Raw genomic sequence first — 16,881 nt, 5'->3', positions numbered from 1 at the left:
TCCAACTTCATCTCAGCCGCATCAGCTGAGAACACCCATCCAAAATCCAAAAATTCACTCTTTATAAGCAAAGTTACTTTCGAATCGTTTTATGGATCATCATGCCAAACTTAAAATGGGATTTGAAGTTTTTGATTTTCTCTTGTTGGATGAGATTTGTAGTTAATAAAGAATCTATCTCCCAATCTTTTAAAAATTAAATCTCCCCTTTGCTTACCTTTTAAGCCAGCCAACGCCAACAAATTCAATTTCAATCCCCCCCTAACGTCCAACTATTTTCAAGCAGTCCACTTTCCCCTTCACTCCACGTTTTTCTCTCAGAATCAGATCCAAAAACCTCCCCTTTCCCACTCCTCTCTTCACATATCTCTTTCTTTCTCTTCCTAAGGACCTGAAACCAAAAACCCCGAACAGAAAGTTTTCTTTTTTTGTGCAAAGATGTGTTGTGGGAGCAGAGTGTGCATGCTGTGCACGTGCCTGATTCTGGTGGTGGTGTTGATTGGCTTTTTGTTTGGGTTTGGGGTCTTCAAGAATGGGTTTCACAAGCTCAAGGATACATTGCATGAGGATTGTAATCCTAAACTCTCTTGTTGTGGAAGGCCTTTCTTGGGTTATGGTGCTGCTCCTCCTTTATAAATTCTAGGCTTTTTTTTTCTTTATTGTTTTTAATTTCATATTGTAATTGGAAATTGCCATTTGAAATTGTTCTTTGTTGGGGTTTATGAAGTTTAATTCTATTATTATTTGTTTTTGTTCGTAATGTGGTATGATGGTTCTTGAATTTTGTTTTTTTTTATAATTTTTTTTTTTGTGAATTGATATTTTGAGTATCAAATTTGAATCATTTTTACAGACAAAGATTGAAGATTGGTTGGCTTGACGCCACCATTGCCAACAAATGCATCAAAGTTCTCAACTTTTTAATCAATTGATTGATGCGTGTTCCATTGTCTCATCTCAAAACAACTACACCACCGAACTTAACAAACTGTGAACACTGTACTCAAATATTTCCTTCTTGTTTTTCTTTAAAGTAGATTAAAAGTTGATTCTTTATTCTTATCTGCATGAATAGAAAAAATTAGTGAGACAATTGCTTTCACTTATTGCATTGGCCTAAGATTCATATGAGATCCTCTATGCCCTACCCAAGCTTTTATGCGAACGCTCAAAAGGTAAGAATCAGTGAAAGTCTATGGAGGGGATACTCTAAAAGGAGTGTTAGGGGTCAAATTTTACAATTGTATGGGGTTTCAATTGTATTTAAATTACTTTTCATACGAGAACATGAACTAACTCTTAAGTTCGACCTTTGACAAAGCAACCCAATAGTGCACCCCAAGTCCCAACTCACTTCAAAGCCAGCTACATTTGTGAACTCAAGAGGTGAAAAGGTTTAGATTAGAACCCGGACTCTACATCTCATCCCATCTAATGACTGTTTGCTACCTCACGGTCAAACCCAATAATATACTACTTATAGTATTACTGAACAATACAACCAATAACATGATGCCATGTCAGCGGTTAATTGTACTCCGCAATGTAGACAATCATTTGCATCTGTTTCTCATCTTCGACACCAAGTTAAAAACCGAACAGAACAGAAACTCCTTAATAAGGAAGCAACGCAAGTCCAAGTGAGACAAGGTAAAGTCCTCTCCTTTCTTTATGTTACTGCTTCTACTTATTATTAACCTTCACACGTACATTAAATTAAACCCAACAGGCTACTAGAGAAACCACACGCAGGAAAAAAAAAGATCCAAAGCCAAGGCCAGGATGAAAATTACTGTAATGACGGCAGATGAACAGATCCTTAGCCTAGATGTTGATCCTCATGAAACTGTTAAGTACCCTTTTATCCGTTCTTTATATTTATTCTAAATTTCTATTGCTCTGCTGATTTTTTCCCTTTGTTTCTAATAGGTTGAAAATTTGAAAGCTTTGCTGGAAGTGGAGGTAAGAAATCAGTATCCTTGGTTATATGTGCTTCGTTTCTAAATAAGCTAATCCTTTTGGGGTTAGCTTGGAGCGTTTTGCTTTTACTTTCTTTAGTTTTCTTCCGAGGGTTTCGGGTTTTTGGAAGTCAATTATTGAGATATATTAACTTATGTTAGTTCATAAAAGATTCAATTTTTTCCTGTTCTTTCATAAAAAAGAAGCTTCCTTTATAAATTTTGGAGTTTTGAGAGTTGACTGTGGAGCTAAGCTTATGCTGATTGGTTAGAGCTTGTTTCGGTTTATGGGCAGACTACGGTGCCATTACAGCAGCAGCAACTGCTGTATAATGGGAGGGAAATGAACAACTCTGAGAAATTGAGTGCATTGGGTGTTAAGGATGATGATTTAGTTATGATGGTCTCCCATGCTGCTTCTAGGTAAATGCATTGCTATCCAATTGCTTCATTTTCTTCTGATCTTTTGAAATATCACTGACCTGGCGTGGATGCTTATTATTAGATTTTAAAGTGACTTTTTTTCCTGTATCTTTATTTCCTGGAAAGTTCTTTTATACTTTTTTGTTGATTGATAAAATATGAATCATTGCAGTGCATCTGCCAATGATTTGAGCTTCAAACCCGATGGATCTGCTGTGAACCCCGGAGCTTTCCAGCAACACATTCGACGTGATTCTAATCTGATTGGACAACTATTTCAGACTGACCCTGAACTTGCACAAGCTGTTGTTGGAAATGATCTCAACAAACTGCAGGAGATTCTGCGAGCACGTCATCAACAAAGATCTGAATTGCGACGACGAGAGGAGGAGGAGATTGTAAGTAGCTTCTCCTAATTTTCTTTGCCTATAGTTGGTTGTGAATCAGTGGTCATATGTACCTCACTACTCTGTGTTTTGCTTTGTTATATCACAATTTGATAAAATTATGGAGAACTTTCTAAATTCTAAAAGAGCTTAATCATACTTATGATAAAATTATGTTGTCCTGACATCTCTGTGATTGATACTAATTTATTTGATTTTGCTCCACAGGCTCTTCTTCAGGCTGATCCCTTTGATGTTGAAGCACAAAGGAAAATTGAAGCTGCCATTCGGCAGGTTAGTTTTCTGCAACATTATACTAACCTAACTTAATTGGAACCTGTTTGCATTTGAAATGTGTCATGTTAATCTATGGTTTGACAAAGGTTGTTATATCTCCATACTTATCACTCATTATTCTGGACAATATGATCTCTTGGTTTTTTGACCTTTTACAATATTGTGATGCAGAAAGGGATTGATGAGAACTGGGCTGCTGCCTTGGAATATAATCCTGAAGGTTTTGCAAGGGTGGTATGTAGGCTTGTTTCCCTCATGAAGTGTACCTATTAAATTTTATTACTTTCTTCCCTTTAAGAATGTAATGTTTCTTGTCATACTAATCAGGTTATGTTGTACGTGGATATGGAGGTTAATGGTGTCCCATTGAAGGTAAAGACAATGCCTGGTCCTGTATTTATATTGCACAAGGGTCATCATTATGTGATTGTAGCCTATAGGTTCTATCATAATTCATACCCTTTGCAATATGTTCTCCTTTACTTCTCAGAACAATTTACATCATGGGACTATCCTTTCCTTTCCTTTGTACCTTCTAAGAAACTCTGTTCCAGTTGTTTATTATAATGTTTTAGTTGAGATTCTGCATTATCGTAATATTGTTCTGTCACATATGCCTTGATGTTGATATTGGACTCTTATAAGTTTATTAAATTTGTTACTTTATCATTCTTTTTTAGGCATTTGTTGATAGTGGTGCACAGTCAACAATAATTTCAAAAAGCTGTGCTGAGCGATGTGGGTATGTACTATTGTCTTTTTTGCATATATAACAAATCCCTTTGCCATATAAGTTATCATAGAACAATTGAGTTAATTATTGAAATATTCCTCTCCCTCCTTTCTTACATGGAGAAAATGTGGGGGGGTTTGTAATTGACATTATTGTCTGGCTTCTTGAAAAGGGGGTATTCTGTTGATTGAATTTTTTCTTTTCATTCTTTTATTAGTCATGCAATTATATTTGTCACTTCAAAAGACTTTTAAGATCGAGAGCATTTATCTTGCTGTGCTGGTGTTGTCCCCTCCAGATTGCTGAGGCTTTTAGATCAAAGATATAAAGGTATTGCTCATGGAGTTGGCCAATCAGAGATACTGGGACGAATACATGTTGCTCCAATCAAGGTAGAATGTGTATTGGTTTTCTAGTATAACATTATGTGTAATTTTCTTTATCCTTTTTGTTTGCTTTTATATGAAATTTATCTAATAAATAATCCTCATCCTATGTCTTGTTTATTATTTTATAATTGTCTTTTATCATCTTATGTGACATGCTAATAATTGGTGATATGAACATACACTTAGTCATTATGGTTAATGCTGCATCCAACTCTTGGTTTCTCTTATGTTATTGTAGATCGGAAATATATTTTATCCGTGCTCCTTCTTGGTCTTGGACTCTCCCAATATGGAGTTTCTCTTTGGATTGGATATGCTGCGTAAACACCAGGTAGCTTCACCTCTGCTAAATGTAATGATGGATCCATCCAATTTAGTGCCTACATTCTTTAAGTTTGCATAATCCTTACTTGGGCACATTTGTACAGTGTATTATTGATTTGAAGGAGAATGTTCTTAGAGTAGGAGGAGGAGAGGTTTCTGTACCATTTTTGCAAGGTTGGTGACTTTAATCAGTATATTATGCAAGTGTTTCAAAGTTACCAATTACCATGTGGTCATTGGTGTCAATCTCTTTCATGAATTTGTGCTACTGAATTTCTTTTCGTACAATGGAAGTTAACCTAGTATTTACTCTTCTCAGAAAAGGACATTCCTTCTCGCTTCCTTGATGAAGAAAAGTATTCGAAGCAAGCATCCAGCTCTGGAGCTGCTGTAAGTCTTTTATCCATCTGCTACAGAAGGGTTTAACTTGATTCAATTGTGCATGTTTTCTAATAAATGACTATAAATTTATAAATTTTGTTCTATAGACTACTTTGAACACAAATACTATAAATCAATAAGTTGTTTCACCTTATCAGCTGCTGTGCATCCATTCCCCTCAAAATTGATTGCTACGTTAGTATAGTTTGCTGAAATAAGTTTCATGTCTACAACTGCCGAGCTACCCCAGTCTGCAATTTTTATTCATTTTCTGAGTCTTTTCTACCTTGAAATTTTGTCTCACAGAAGAATTATGTGGCTTCCACAAATGCCCATATTTGTGGGGAATATAGCTACATCCCCCAAGTGTTACATTGTTTTGTGTAGTGGAGAAGCATTTTTTGGCACTGATCTTTTGTGATTCTTCAGGGAAAAACTGAAACAACAGAGAATGCTAATGTGCAATCGGGAGGTCAACCTTCTGGTTAGTAATCGGCATCTGACTCATGTTGTCATGGCATGCTTCTTATTGCTTTTTTTCTAGAAATTCATTTAAATACAAGTTTATTGTTTGAGTGATTGGTACATATTTCCCGTAGTAGTTTGTGTTTTTTTACCTAAGCAAGATTTTATTATTTGGAAGAGGTGTTATTAAAGCTGTATGTAAATGAATCTTGTTCTGCTTCCAAATTTCATTCCTTCTCTTTCTTCTTTGCTCCCAGGAGGTGCACGCGGTGATGTGACACAGGTATATACATGTGTCTGCTCTGAACAATTCATTTACTCCTTGCTAGCTTCTTTGTAGAAAATTTCTCTAAGCTGTATTTGATAACCTGAGGAAGTTGGTTCTGTTCCTTTTCCTATATATCTTCAAGTTGATCACTAGTGTAAATTTGAGAATTCGCTTTTTTAATTCAGAGACCTGATTTTGAAGCCAAAGTTGCAAAGCTTGTTGAGCTGGGGTTTGCAAGAGAAATGGTGATAGAAGCTCTTAAACTATGTGATGGCAATGAAGAACAGGCTGCTGGGATTCTCTTTGGAGGCTGAAGATGATTTGCAATCTTCATTCTTAGAAATAATGTTGATTTCAGTTATTCAATGACAAACTTTTACAAATTAAAAATTCTGTACTTTATATCCATTTGATTGAACTGTTTGTACACAACTGACTAATTGTTGCAATTCAAAAAAAAAAAAATGGGAACTACTCCGATTTCCTCAGTTGAAACTCTATATGTAAATAATTTTGCTTTAACTGCAGATTTCTGTACGTGATATAGTCCATTGAAAAGAACTGATTTTTTTTTATTTCAGTAACAATAGTGTTGCTGTGCTAGTTTCCATAGCCATATCCTTGACTAGCAGTACTAAGATCTATTCTAGTTGTTACACAAACTTCTTTCCTCTAGACAAGTTCTTAAAATTCAGGTTCTCTCTAATTTGTGAGAGTAAGGCCATAGCTGCTAAAAAGAATACTCCCATGATTTTCTGTCTGGCTTGGTAGGTAATGCCAGGTTTGTCCCGTATGAATATCTGAATAGCCAAGAAACGATCCATCTGAGAAATTTATAGATCATATTCCAAAATGCAAAATGTAACAACACAAGGAATGCAAACACCACCATCAGTAGAATAAATTTCATTGTAAAATTCTTAAAGAAACATTATAAAGGTAGTTTCCAGAAAATTCACTCATTGCTTCTGTAAAAATTTCATGCCAAATTACACTCCAAAGAGGCAAAGAATACTCTATCCTGTTGATCTTGTCTTTCATTTTGTTTTTGGTTTCACAGTGGATGACCAAAAAAATCCATAACTCTGAGAACAAAATCCCATGCATAATACAAATAACAACGATCAAAACCTTTCTGCCAATCTGGCAGTAACTTGTCTAAGTTTTGAGTAAACTTTCCCAGCAGGGGAACCTAAAATGAGGCTGCAAAGAGAATCCCTTGCAATCTTGATGTTGGCAAAAGATCCCAGTATATGAATCTTGGTGTCAGCAATGACAATCCTAGTCTTTGTAGCATTCTCAATAGCAAACTTTGTTTTACCACCTTTCCCGGACAGCCTTCCTATGGCACGAGACAAGTGCTCTCCTCTAAGTGTCTTGACATCCTTGATCTCAAAGGAGTCCACATATAGCTCATCCAACCTCAAAAGAGTAATGGCATCCGCAACATCAAAACCCAACATGAAAGCCTGGACAAAGTCTGCACACTTCTGGAGGTTACTAACATCTGGTGTGTCTGGTCTCGTTTTCAATTCAACCTTCCGAGCTTTGAGATTCATACGGATGTCAATCTTCATCTGTTCATAAATTGGAGTATAGATATCCATCCAGTATTTCTTGAGAGGTGAATACCGATGAGGTGGAACTGAGACCTTTCTAAACTGGACTCGACCGTCTGACATCTCATGAGCCTTCAAAGGCTCAAATTTTGGCTTTGGGGGCAATGAATTGGATTCAGGTTTAGGTTTAGAAGGCACCGTTTCAATCTCCATGGTGGTGGGTGCTCCAGTATACATATTTCTGTTACTTCAACAGAAGCTAGTCGGAGTCTGAATGAAAACAAATTGCAACAAGTTCAAGCTATGATTGAAGTTCAAATTAGACTTATTCATAGAAAAAAAAATGATAGCAGTAGCAAATGATAAAATCATAACATCAAGAAGTTATACTAGTAATGGAAACAATAATTACCCCAACAAGAACAATGTTAATGGCACCCTTAGATTTAATACTTAATCTAAATCCATTTACACTCACAAATGCATCAATCAATAAGATAAAAGAGTAGTCCCTAAGACTAAAAAAACCAATCCCAACATTAAAAAATATATATAAAAAACAACATAATTCAAGCATGAATTAGACATAACCATCACGACTCTTTGTTTCCAAAAAAAAAGTTTTTTTTTCTCGAAACATGAAACTGGGAAAAGAAGAAATAGAAGAAATAAAACGTTGAACTGACCTGGAGAAGAAGTTAGAAGAGATGGGTGGCGGCTGGACTGGATTTCAAAGGATAATTTCGTCCTCAAAAGAGAATAAGGGCAGTTGGGTACACTGAAAAGTAGATTCTTTTTTAAAGGGGAGAAGCCTTGGTGGATCTTGGCTGGAAGAAGAGACGTCGAGAAGTGGCGGCAACCAGACAGGAGAAAGATTTGCGAACAAGCGTCGACGCCCTAAAACCTAAACTAAAACCCTCGACTTTGTGTCCTAGTGTCCTTGCAAAACTGTCCTTTATTGTGTTGGGCTTCCATGAAAGGACTCCTTTCATCTCCTGAAGATTATTGGCCCAAAGGCCTGGAGGCAAACACAGACTGAAAATCGGTTGTAACTGGGCCATTGCCCACGCTAGGGATGAAAGGTGATCCCAGATAGAAATGCTGCGTCGTAGTATCGAGATCTTAAAAGAGGAATTATGAATCCGACGTCGACAGGTTATTAAAGTCAAGATATAAATACTTCTATTATCTTTAATTTTTGAAATATTTTGCAAGAGACAAAATTGTAAGATTCAATAAATTATAATAAATAATATCTTATAAATTAATATAAATCATGATATTTAAAATTAAAATTGATTTTAAGATTCGAAAATAATAAATTCTTATTAAAATAAAAAAAAAATATTATGATTATAGAGAGTAGTGATGAATTTTACCATTAATTGTGTATCGAGAATCAATATTGAGAATAAAAAAAAAATCATGAGATTTAATAGATAAAAAAAAATAATACCTTACAACTGTAACTTATAGCTCAAAGTCAATTATACTAACCTTTGGATTTATATAAACCAAAAATTAATACCTTACGAATTTATATGAATCATACACGCTAATTTGTAAGTCAATGTCAATTACACTAACCGTCGGATTTATATTTTCCATAAAGCTTTTTAAGCTTGATAGAATTTAAAATCTCCACAAACGGTGGTGTATAATGTTAAAACAAGTGCGCTGAGATTAGGCTTTCTTTGAGAAAGAATTTGAGAATAGGAAAAAAAAACAGGTTCACTTTTATGCAGTCAAATTTTTAATTAAGAAAAAAAATCTAAACAACCAAAATAGGAATCATCCTTCTATTTAATCTCTTATTTGCTACTAGAAATGTCATTACAATTGGCATTTTTCCTGTTTAGTTTTCCCAAAGAATGGAATGAGAATAATGATCAATTCAAACCCCAACTGACCTCACTTCACCTTCACCCCCAAATGATCTGCTAGTGCTTAACCACGAGAGGACTCCTGACATAGTGTTGACCGTCAGACCATATCAACTGCCCAAATACATAGCCTGCAAGCTGTCCATTAGTCCTTGTCTTGAATGTCACTTCGAATTTCTTCTCTTCACCAATCTTCTCAAATTTTAGTTTTGAAGGGTTAACTGAAACTCTAACTCCAGCAGGTGATCTAACACGCGCGTTGTATGTTCCCGGTGAACCAACATTCTTAACCTTCCTGCTAACAGTTGTTGACCCACTGAGCTGAGGAACTGAAATGGAAGGGTAGTTGAAGTGTGCTAAGCTGAATGACTTTGGACAAGTGTATGGCTTGTCTGAGAATAATCTTATCATGCTTTGATTGTAGCCTCGGGCACACAAGAAGTTCAAGTAATCATCAACAGTTAAGTCATAAACAAGACCAGGATCCATTGCACGGTTTGGTCTCACATGTCCTGCACCATAAGCAAATGGAGTTGCCTTCTTGTTGCTTGAATCAAGCATCGGCTGCTCAGTGTTATCTCTTGTTCGTGCTGCAAATGGGATTTGGAGTTGAAACGTTAGGAAGGTTTTAGGACGTACAACAAATGAATCACTTGAAAGAAGAAAAAAAGCTTGTACCACTGGTCATGATTGCAGATTTTATTGCCGCTGGACTCCAATCAGGGTGGAGACTCTTGAGTAGGCCAACAATACCAGACACATGTGGGCATGACATGGAAGTTCCAGACTGTGAAGTGAAAGGAATCCTACGCTTGTCAGATATTTCTTCAGTCGGACCAACTGATTCGGTGAAAGCAGCAATGATGCTCACTCCTGGTGCAGTTATATCAGGCTGAAACCGGTATTAGAAAAATTAGAAATGCTAATTGGAAATACATGCCAAACCAAAGGGTTGATGAATTGTCATTGCAAATTAACCTTGAGGATTGATGGCTCAATCAAATTGGGTCCCCTAGAAGAAAAAGAAGCCATAAATGGAGCAGGCTTTGTATTCAATTCTGTCTTCACGGGAGTTATATATGCTGTAGGGTTCCTGATACATGGTCATAAACAGAATGAGTTGCTAGTGAAGCAATAAAACTTCAAGTAGAAAGTAAGAGAGTTACTTGGTTGAGTTAACGTATGCAAAAACAGTAGCACCATCAGTGAAATTTATGTGTGTAGCTGGTAGCAAGTGAGGATCTGCTATGACTTCATTTCCACTGTTCTTATCATTTGCAAGAATCATTCCAACCGCACCAGCAAGAAGAGCCTGCTTTCCCTTGTCTGTTCTTGCGTTGATTCCTCGAAGACAGACTAAAATCTTCCCCTTAACCATTTTAGGATCAAGTGTCCCAGGCAGACAGAGGATACTGCACAAAAGCACAAGCAATCAGTATATACGGTTTTGTTAAAATTATATACTACGAGTGAAACCAACGTAACTTATCTAGTAAAATTTCAATGCAGAATAATGATTTATAAGCATGGAGTGGAATTGTGAATCTTACGCGTCTGCAGCTGATGTGTTGGCTGCTTTCACCTTATCAGCACTGATCAGTGGATAGGAACTCCTAGATGACAAGGTTGCAGAAGCCAGGCTGGCTCCCTGGCAGCGGATACAATAAGAACATATAATAAATATGTAAAGGTTGGTGAACGTGTTAAATATATGATCTTAAGTCTTATTTAAATAGAATACGTACCTTGAGGTGCTTCTTGTTGCCTAGTTCAACATAACTTGTGAACTCCCTGTCAAGTGTGCTAGCACCAATTGTAAACATCCAGGGTGACACATTTGATACACTTCCTGGAGTTGGTCCAGAGTTGCCAGCAGATAAAACCACAGAAATGCCTTTCTTGACAGCATGGAAGGCTCCAATTGAAAGCCCATCTTCAAAAAATTCAGCTGTTTCACCACCCAATGACACAGAAAGCACATCAACACCATCGCTTATAGCAGCATCAAAGGCAGCCATGATGTCTGCATCAAAACACTCGCTGCCGTTGATGGGAGGCCAGCATACTTTGTAAGCAGCCACACGGGCTTTAGGTGATCCTCCTTTTGCAGTTCCATTTCCATAACCAAATACGCTAGCTCCAGGAACAAAGTTGCCACCAGCTGTTGATAGGGTGTGGGAACCATGGCCCTCATGGTCCCGTGCGGTCTTGAAGGTGTCGTTGAGTTTACCACCAAGGAAAGCTTCATAACCTTTGTTAAAGTACCTTGCTCCGATCAGCTTCCTGCATTTTTAGCATAAGAATTGCACCGTATGAGAAGCAAAGCTAACCATGCAGCTGTTACCCAAATCATCCTTAAGCTAATGCAAAGGGTCTGAAATCGGAAATATATATAAATATTAAAAAAAAAAAATTGCAAATGATGCTGTTTGCAACTATTTCACATAGTGGAATTTCTCATCAGTTCCATTGCTTCACTCTCTATAGCCCAACAAGCCCACAGCAGCAGTGGAAGTTAATATTAACTTTTAACTAGAGAAAACATTGTTTTGCATAAATAAGAGGATAAAAAGGGTGGCACAATAGACACTTCCCTTTATGCTTTCTATGGTCAACATCAGGATCAGAAAAAAAAATGAATAAAGGGATGGTGGAGAGAATCAATCGGAAAATAAAGGGACCTTCAAATGGATTTTAGAAAACCACAGTAAAAAGGAACTGTCCATATTCCCTTTTGCTTTTTTTAATCTTTCTAATCTCAATATAAGGGAATGCTTTTTTTTTTCCTTATTGTTACTTTTATGAATTTATTATTGAGAAAGAAAAATTTTGGCCATCACTTTATCCCTACAACAATCAATGATTAAAAAACTTTATCACTTTGTTATGATACAAAAGTATATCAAATTGACATAGCTGCCACCTGTACTTTATCTAAGGTATTAGAATGACATGGATGATGAGATTTAATCTTGATGTTAATACCATACTAGTATTAAGAGAAGAAATTAAATGCCTAACGAGATGTTTTAAACCAGGAAGCAATGGTTTTACCAACATACAATCAAGCCATGTGCATGCAGAAGACAGCAGGAATCACTGGTATTCTATTCTTACAAAACATGTCATTTTTCAAATACCTATGCTTGTCCTAGTAATTAACTATTAAAGGATGATGGACAAGCAAGTATTCAAGGGTTCAAGCTACTGAAATTAATGCAGCCAGATCCAAGATAACAAATTGCAAACTTAATTGTCAACACAAATAATAAGCATGTGGTGTGAAAATGAAAAAATCATTACCAAAGGAATCTTCCGACTCATTAAACAAGCAATTAACATGAATTTCTGAAGTCAAAGAGATTGTATATGATCCTTTAGAGGCAAATTAAGATATAATCAGGAACAAGAAAAAATATATACAAATAGGGAATAAATTTTAATTTACTGTTCAAAAACTCAAAGAATGTGAGATTCACGTATGAATTCCACTACCAGTCCACACCCAAAAAAAAGAGGGTCAGTTACACAACTTTAGAAAAACTTTAAGGAAAGGGCCCTTTCCTTTCAAACTTTACCTCATAACTGAGGTTGCTATTGCATATTTAAACGTGGTCTTGATGAATTTACATTATATGCAGAATAAATTTTTGCAAAGGACAATAATTTTAGAAACTGATTCTCAGTAAAAACTTAAATTTCCTAATTTGGCAAGGAGAAAAGTCATTTTTGAAAACAAGCATTTTGGGATTTGGCAGCAGTTTATTGATATCCACTCCTCAAGAGTAATGGTATTTTGCAGTAGAGTGCAAAATGAAGCTTCAGTAAAGGTAAATAACATCAACTCTTTGAACAATGACAAGTAGGATACCATTAATGATTAATCATCTCAGTCCTTTTATGGAGAAAATTGGCAGGAAGTTTGAAAAAAGAATGAACCTGTTGCAACGAACTCCATCAGCTGTGTCATCCTGACAGGATCCTTGCCATCTTGATGGGATCGGTCCCATCCCTTCATCACTAAAGCTCTTCGATTCCGGCCAAACACCTATTTCACAACCCATCACCAAACAAAAAAGTATTACATTACACCAAAATATGTTAAAACGTGATGGCAATTGACAAGAAAACAGTGGCACACATATTAATATACAAAGCGGAAAAGGAGGCAAAAGCATGAATGTATAGTCAAAAATTATTTGCTATTTGACCCTACCACTGTCAGATTGATATATGTTGAACATATGATTACATATCTGCAGATTAATCAAAAAGCTGGTCTTTCAAGCAAAAGCTGTTTTTGATCAATCTATTTTTGTTTTAACACTAAAATTAACATGACTTCAGGAAATTGAAATCATTGAAAAATCATTTACTTATAGAATACGTAGAAAACACTTTACTTATGATTAAGTCAAAATAATAATACAAGAACTAGCAGAATATCATAGTCAACTTCAAGAGTCATTTGATGAAATGAGTTGTGCTTAAACATGCACACATCAAATCAAACCCCTCAAAATTTCATGCAAAAATGAAAAGGAATCGTTCAATTTCCAACTATGAGATTGAAAAGTAGAAAAAAAATTCGAAAATTAACAAAATTGTTGCAAACTGTACCTGTATCAAGGTTTCCAATAATTGTATCTTCACCAAACCTTGATTTCTTCCAGAGAGAACCAGAAAGGATGACTCCTTCCTTCTCTAATCTGAGGAAATCCCATGATCGTGTCGTATGCAGTTTTCTTCCTTTGTTCAAGAAAACGGACACAACATTTGGATGATCTACATTGATCAAGAACAAACATTTATCAACATTAATGATTCAGAGATTAGAGAGAGCAGAATAAAGGAAAAACAGAGCAAACAGAGACAGAAACTTGAAAGAGAGTTGCATAGAGTTGGCATTAGAACAGTGAGAACTTAGTAATAAAAAAACATGAAATTGAGCTTCTTACTTGCAATCTGTGCTGCTTCTTCCTCATCCAGGATAGCAGCAAAACCATTGATGTTTCGAGTATATGAGTAAAATATTTTCTCTTTTGCTGTGTCAGTGCTGCAAAAATATATTGAAACAAATGGCATTAAAATGCAGTTGGTTCTTCATTTAAAAGGAAAAACATAGAATCTTTCCATGTTATCATCAAATTCTATACCTTCCCACCAAGGAAGCCAGCAATTCATAATGAGAATTTATGACATGATCAAGGTCAACCGATGTGGGCTCTAGACCATGATTATGTCCTCCTAAGTACACTATGTAAGACTGCAACAGAGAAGAGATTTCAATCAAACACATCTACATTTTGAGCAAAAAAAGATTGAAACTTGGAGTTTTAAGATAAACCCAGAATTAGTATTGGCAGTAAGAATCAATGAAACTTGTGCAAACATACTAAAATTTTCAGTAGCATTTAAAGAGAAAACTAATAACTGAAGATGCTTGCCTTTTTGACAGCAAAAGTTGGAGTCTGCAAAAGAGAGAAAAGAAGGACTAGTAAAAGCAAAGACGAAAGAACTGAAAGCCTCATTGCTTTGGCTTTAGAGATATCTCCCCCCTTCTTCTCCTGCTAAACTCTCTTGTTAAAGAAGAGAAGTGTTGTAAAGGGACTCTGCTTTCCCCTGTTTTTAAGCTCTGTTTTTGCTTGTTTTTGGAAACAAATTTGCTTCTTGCCTTTGATAACGGATAGCTATAGAATTCTCCCATTTTGCAAGCAACTTTTTAGGGAATGGATTGATTTAAGAGGAAGAATTTTAAAATTATTCATTCGGATTACATTTTATTTGTTACAGTTGTGATTTGGTTGGAATTCTTTTTATATGTTTTTTTTTTTTTTTTTGTATTTAATTAGGCCCTAATTGGGTAATTGAGTATAGTAGTATACATGTGTTGGACTCTCTTCATATCCAAAAAAATATATTTTTTTTGGTATATAAATCTTTGAAAATTCCATAAATATTTGCAAATTGTGTATATCAAAACCCAAATCTGATTGGATGTGTTCAAACCTTCAAACAGTCCAATGAATTTGTACCTCTTTTCTTAATAATTTTTTTCAAAAGAAACAAATTCTAAAAAGTTTGCTTTAAAGGGGTATTATATAAAAAGCAAGAATCCTAAAAGTGTTTGCATGAGCATTTCTAAAAAGTTTTACATGATGAATAAAGAAAGTTGCATTGAGGGAATGTATATACACTATGGTGAACATTTTCTTATTTTCATAACAAATTAGCATAATTTTTTTTATTACTTTTGAATCTCTTTACTAAATTTAACCCACCTAATTGCTTCTTAAAAGAAAAAAAAAATCACCATTATAGCATGAAAATTAAAATTTAATGTACAATGTATTGAGCTCTTAGAAAAAAAATAGTTTGAAATATAGTAAATGATATGGCATAGGGACTAACTTGTGAAATTTGTCGCAAATGCAAAGAATTGAGAAGGGTGATTAAAAAGTAAATAGGAATATAATTATTTCTTATTAATTGTATACAAATAGGTTATGTTAATCATAAAAAGAGGAGAAAATTAGTATAAGTCAAAGATTGAAATTGGGGATTTTTCATTTGGAAAGATTTAAGGAGATTTTATCATTAAAAGATATACTATATACTATATATAAGGATAAAAAATTGCAACAAAACAATCAAATAACAAACTATATTTCACATTTTTTCTTTTCTTATTTTTTTTTTATATGAAAAAAGAATAGAGATATCATTTGTGAGTGTATATATATTTATCATAAGAGTTTAGATGAGATATATTGGCATGTAGGCTACTACAATAATTAAAGTTAGCTATGATAATTAGACCATAGTTATTAAACAAATATGAAGATGGGGTAGTATAAAAAGCTAGTAGTAGCATGGTCACTACTCAATTAAGTTAATAAGAATTCCAACTAATTATGCAAATGGAAGAAGTTAGTGTGAAATCAATTACTACATACTAGTAAAAATGAATGGCTAAGAAAGTTATAATTTGAGAAATCAATGTTAATAAACAAATAGAGTAGCATTAGTGAAAAATGGATTGAAACTAAGGCTTTACCCAAACTAAGCTTAATGGAGATGGATTGTATTAAGGTTAAAAAAAAAAAAAGAAAAGAGATTGAGTTGGGTTTGACTGACTCCCTCAATGTCCAATCCATCTTCTTCTTCAGCTTAAGGGTACTTTACTTTTGGGAATTGGGATGTGATAGCACTCCACTTTTGATGGAACAAGAATGTCTTTCCCTGATCTTATGATTCACTATTCAATATTCATTCAAACAAGCAAAGATTAGAGATCCTCTTGTTGTCTATCTTGTCATCTAAACTGCCTTTTCCTATTTGGTGATAATGGTAGTAATAGTACCAACAAGCCAATTGTTTTGTTTGCCTTAATTTATCAAAATAAACTTAGTAAACTCACTACATTTTGATATTTCATCGATAAGTAATTAATTTAATAAACTTGAATTAGATTCAAATTTTATCGATTTTTTTATTAGTGTTAATTTTAAATGCCCAATTATCAAGAGTATAACAATCTTATATTGACCTCAAAGACAAAGCAACTTATTTACTTTAAGATTTCTCCATATCAACATTATATCTTATCTTAACCTAAAAGAACAATTTATCTACTTTGAGATTTCTTCGTACCAAAAAAGTAAGTAGCATTTCATTTCATGCTTCACTGAATCCTTCCCTTCAATGAGCAATTAAAGTTTGGGCATGGACTTGGGCTTAACTGGGCTCAATGTTGGGCTTACTTTGTCCAAACAGGGTGTTGAGCTTTATTCCTTTTTTGGTTTTCACTTTAAT

General features: G+C 34.9%; 2 protein-coding genes and 1 pseudogene across 7 annotated transcripts; 1 reads left to right on the top strand and 2 right to left on the bottom strand.

The window, feature by feature from the left end:
* Positions 1–91: 91 nt before the first annotated feature.
* LOC111275542 (protein DNA-DAMAGE INDUCIBLE 1-like) lies at positions 92–6,112 on the top strand. Of its 5 annotated transcripts, XM_022860922.2 has the most exons (16): positions 92–1,650; positions 1,730–1,848; positions 1,930–1,962; positions 2,254–2,381; positions 2,554–2,779; positions 2,996–3,061; positions 3,236–3,298; positions 3,392–3,436; positions 3,745–3,806; positions 4,096–4,189; positions 4,425–4,517; positions 4,615–4,684; positions 4,830–4,900; positions 5,321–5,375; positions 5,614–5,639; positions 5,810–6,112. In XM_022860922.2, exons 2-16 carry the CDS (start codon positions 1,783–1,785, stop codon positions 5,936–5,938), a joined length of 1,227 nt encoding a protein of 408 aa, XP_022716657.1. In that variant the 5' UTR covers positions 92–1,650; positions 1,730–1,782; the 3' UTR covers positions 5,939–6,112. The 5 variants fall into 5 exon arrangements, 4 of the variants coding, with proteins under 4 accessions (XP_022716657.1, XP_022716658.1, XP_089610533.1 ...); XM_022860923.2 differs by lacking the exon at positions 5,614–5,639; XR_016333619.1 differs by lacking the exon at positions 5,614–5,639 and having other exon boundaries at positions 275–1,650; positions 5,198–5,375.
* Positions 6,113–6,515: 403 nt separating this feature from the next.
* On the bottom strand, positions 6,516–8,082 carry LOC111275543 (uncharacterized; annotated as a pseudogene). Its single transcript, XR_016333620.1, has 2 exons — positions 7,870–8,082; positions 6,516–7,453 (listed from the first exon to the last, which is right to left on the bottom strand). The product of XR_016333620.1 is annotated as an uncharacterized LOC111275543 (transcript).
* An 873-nt stretch (positions 8,083–8,955) lies between these two features.
* LOC111275544 (subtilisin-like protease SBT5.4) lies at positions 8,956–14,685 on the bottom strand. Its single transcript, XM_022860925.2, has 11 exons — positions 14,514–14,685; positions 14,223–14,332; positions 14,025–14,122; positions 13,687–13,851; positions 13,006–13,114; positions 10,812–11,349; positions 10,617–10,714; positions 10,233–10,478; positions 10,045–10,159; positions 9,745–9,958; positions 8,956–9,656 (listed from the first exon to the last, which is right to left on the bottom strand). The coding sequence occupies exons 1-11, from the start codon at positions 14,595–14,597 to the stop codon at positions 9,124–9,126; spliced, it is 2,310 nt and encodes a 769-aa protein (XP_022716660.1). The 5' UTR covers positions 14,598–14,685; the 3' UTR covers positions 8,956–9,123.
* Between the last annotated feature and the right edge of the window lie 2,196 nt (positions 14,686–16,881).

Source organism: Durio zibethinus, chromosome 25 (genome assembly GCF_047325235.1).
Source record: "Durio zibethinus cultivar Kanyao isolate XHJ-2024 chromosome 25, ASM4732523v1, whole genome shotgun sequence".
NCBI classification, from domain to species: domain Eukaryota; kingdom Viridiplantae; phylum Streptophyta; class Magnoliopsida; order Malvales; family Malvaceae; genus Durio; species Durio zibethinus.
Note: the sequence above shows the minus strand (reverse complement) of the source record. Positions and strands in the feature narration are given on the sequence as shown.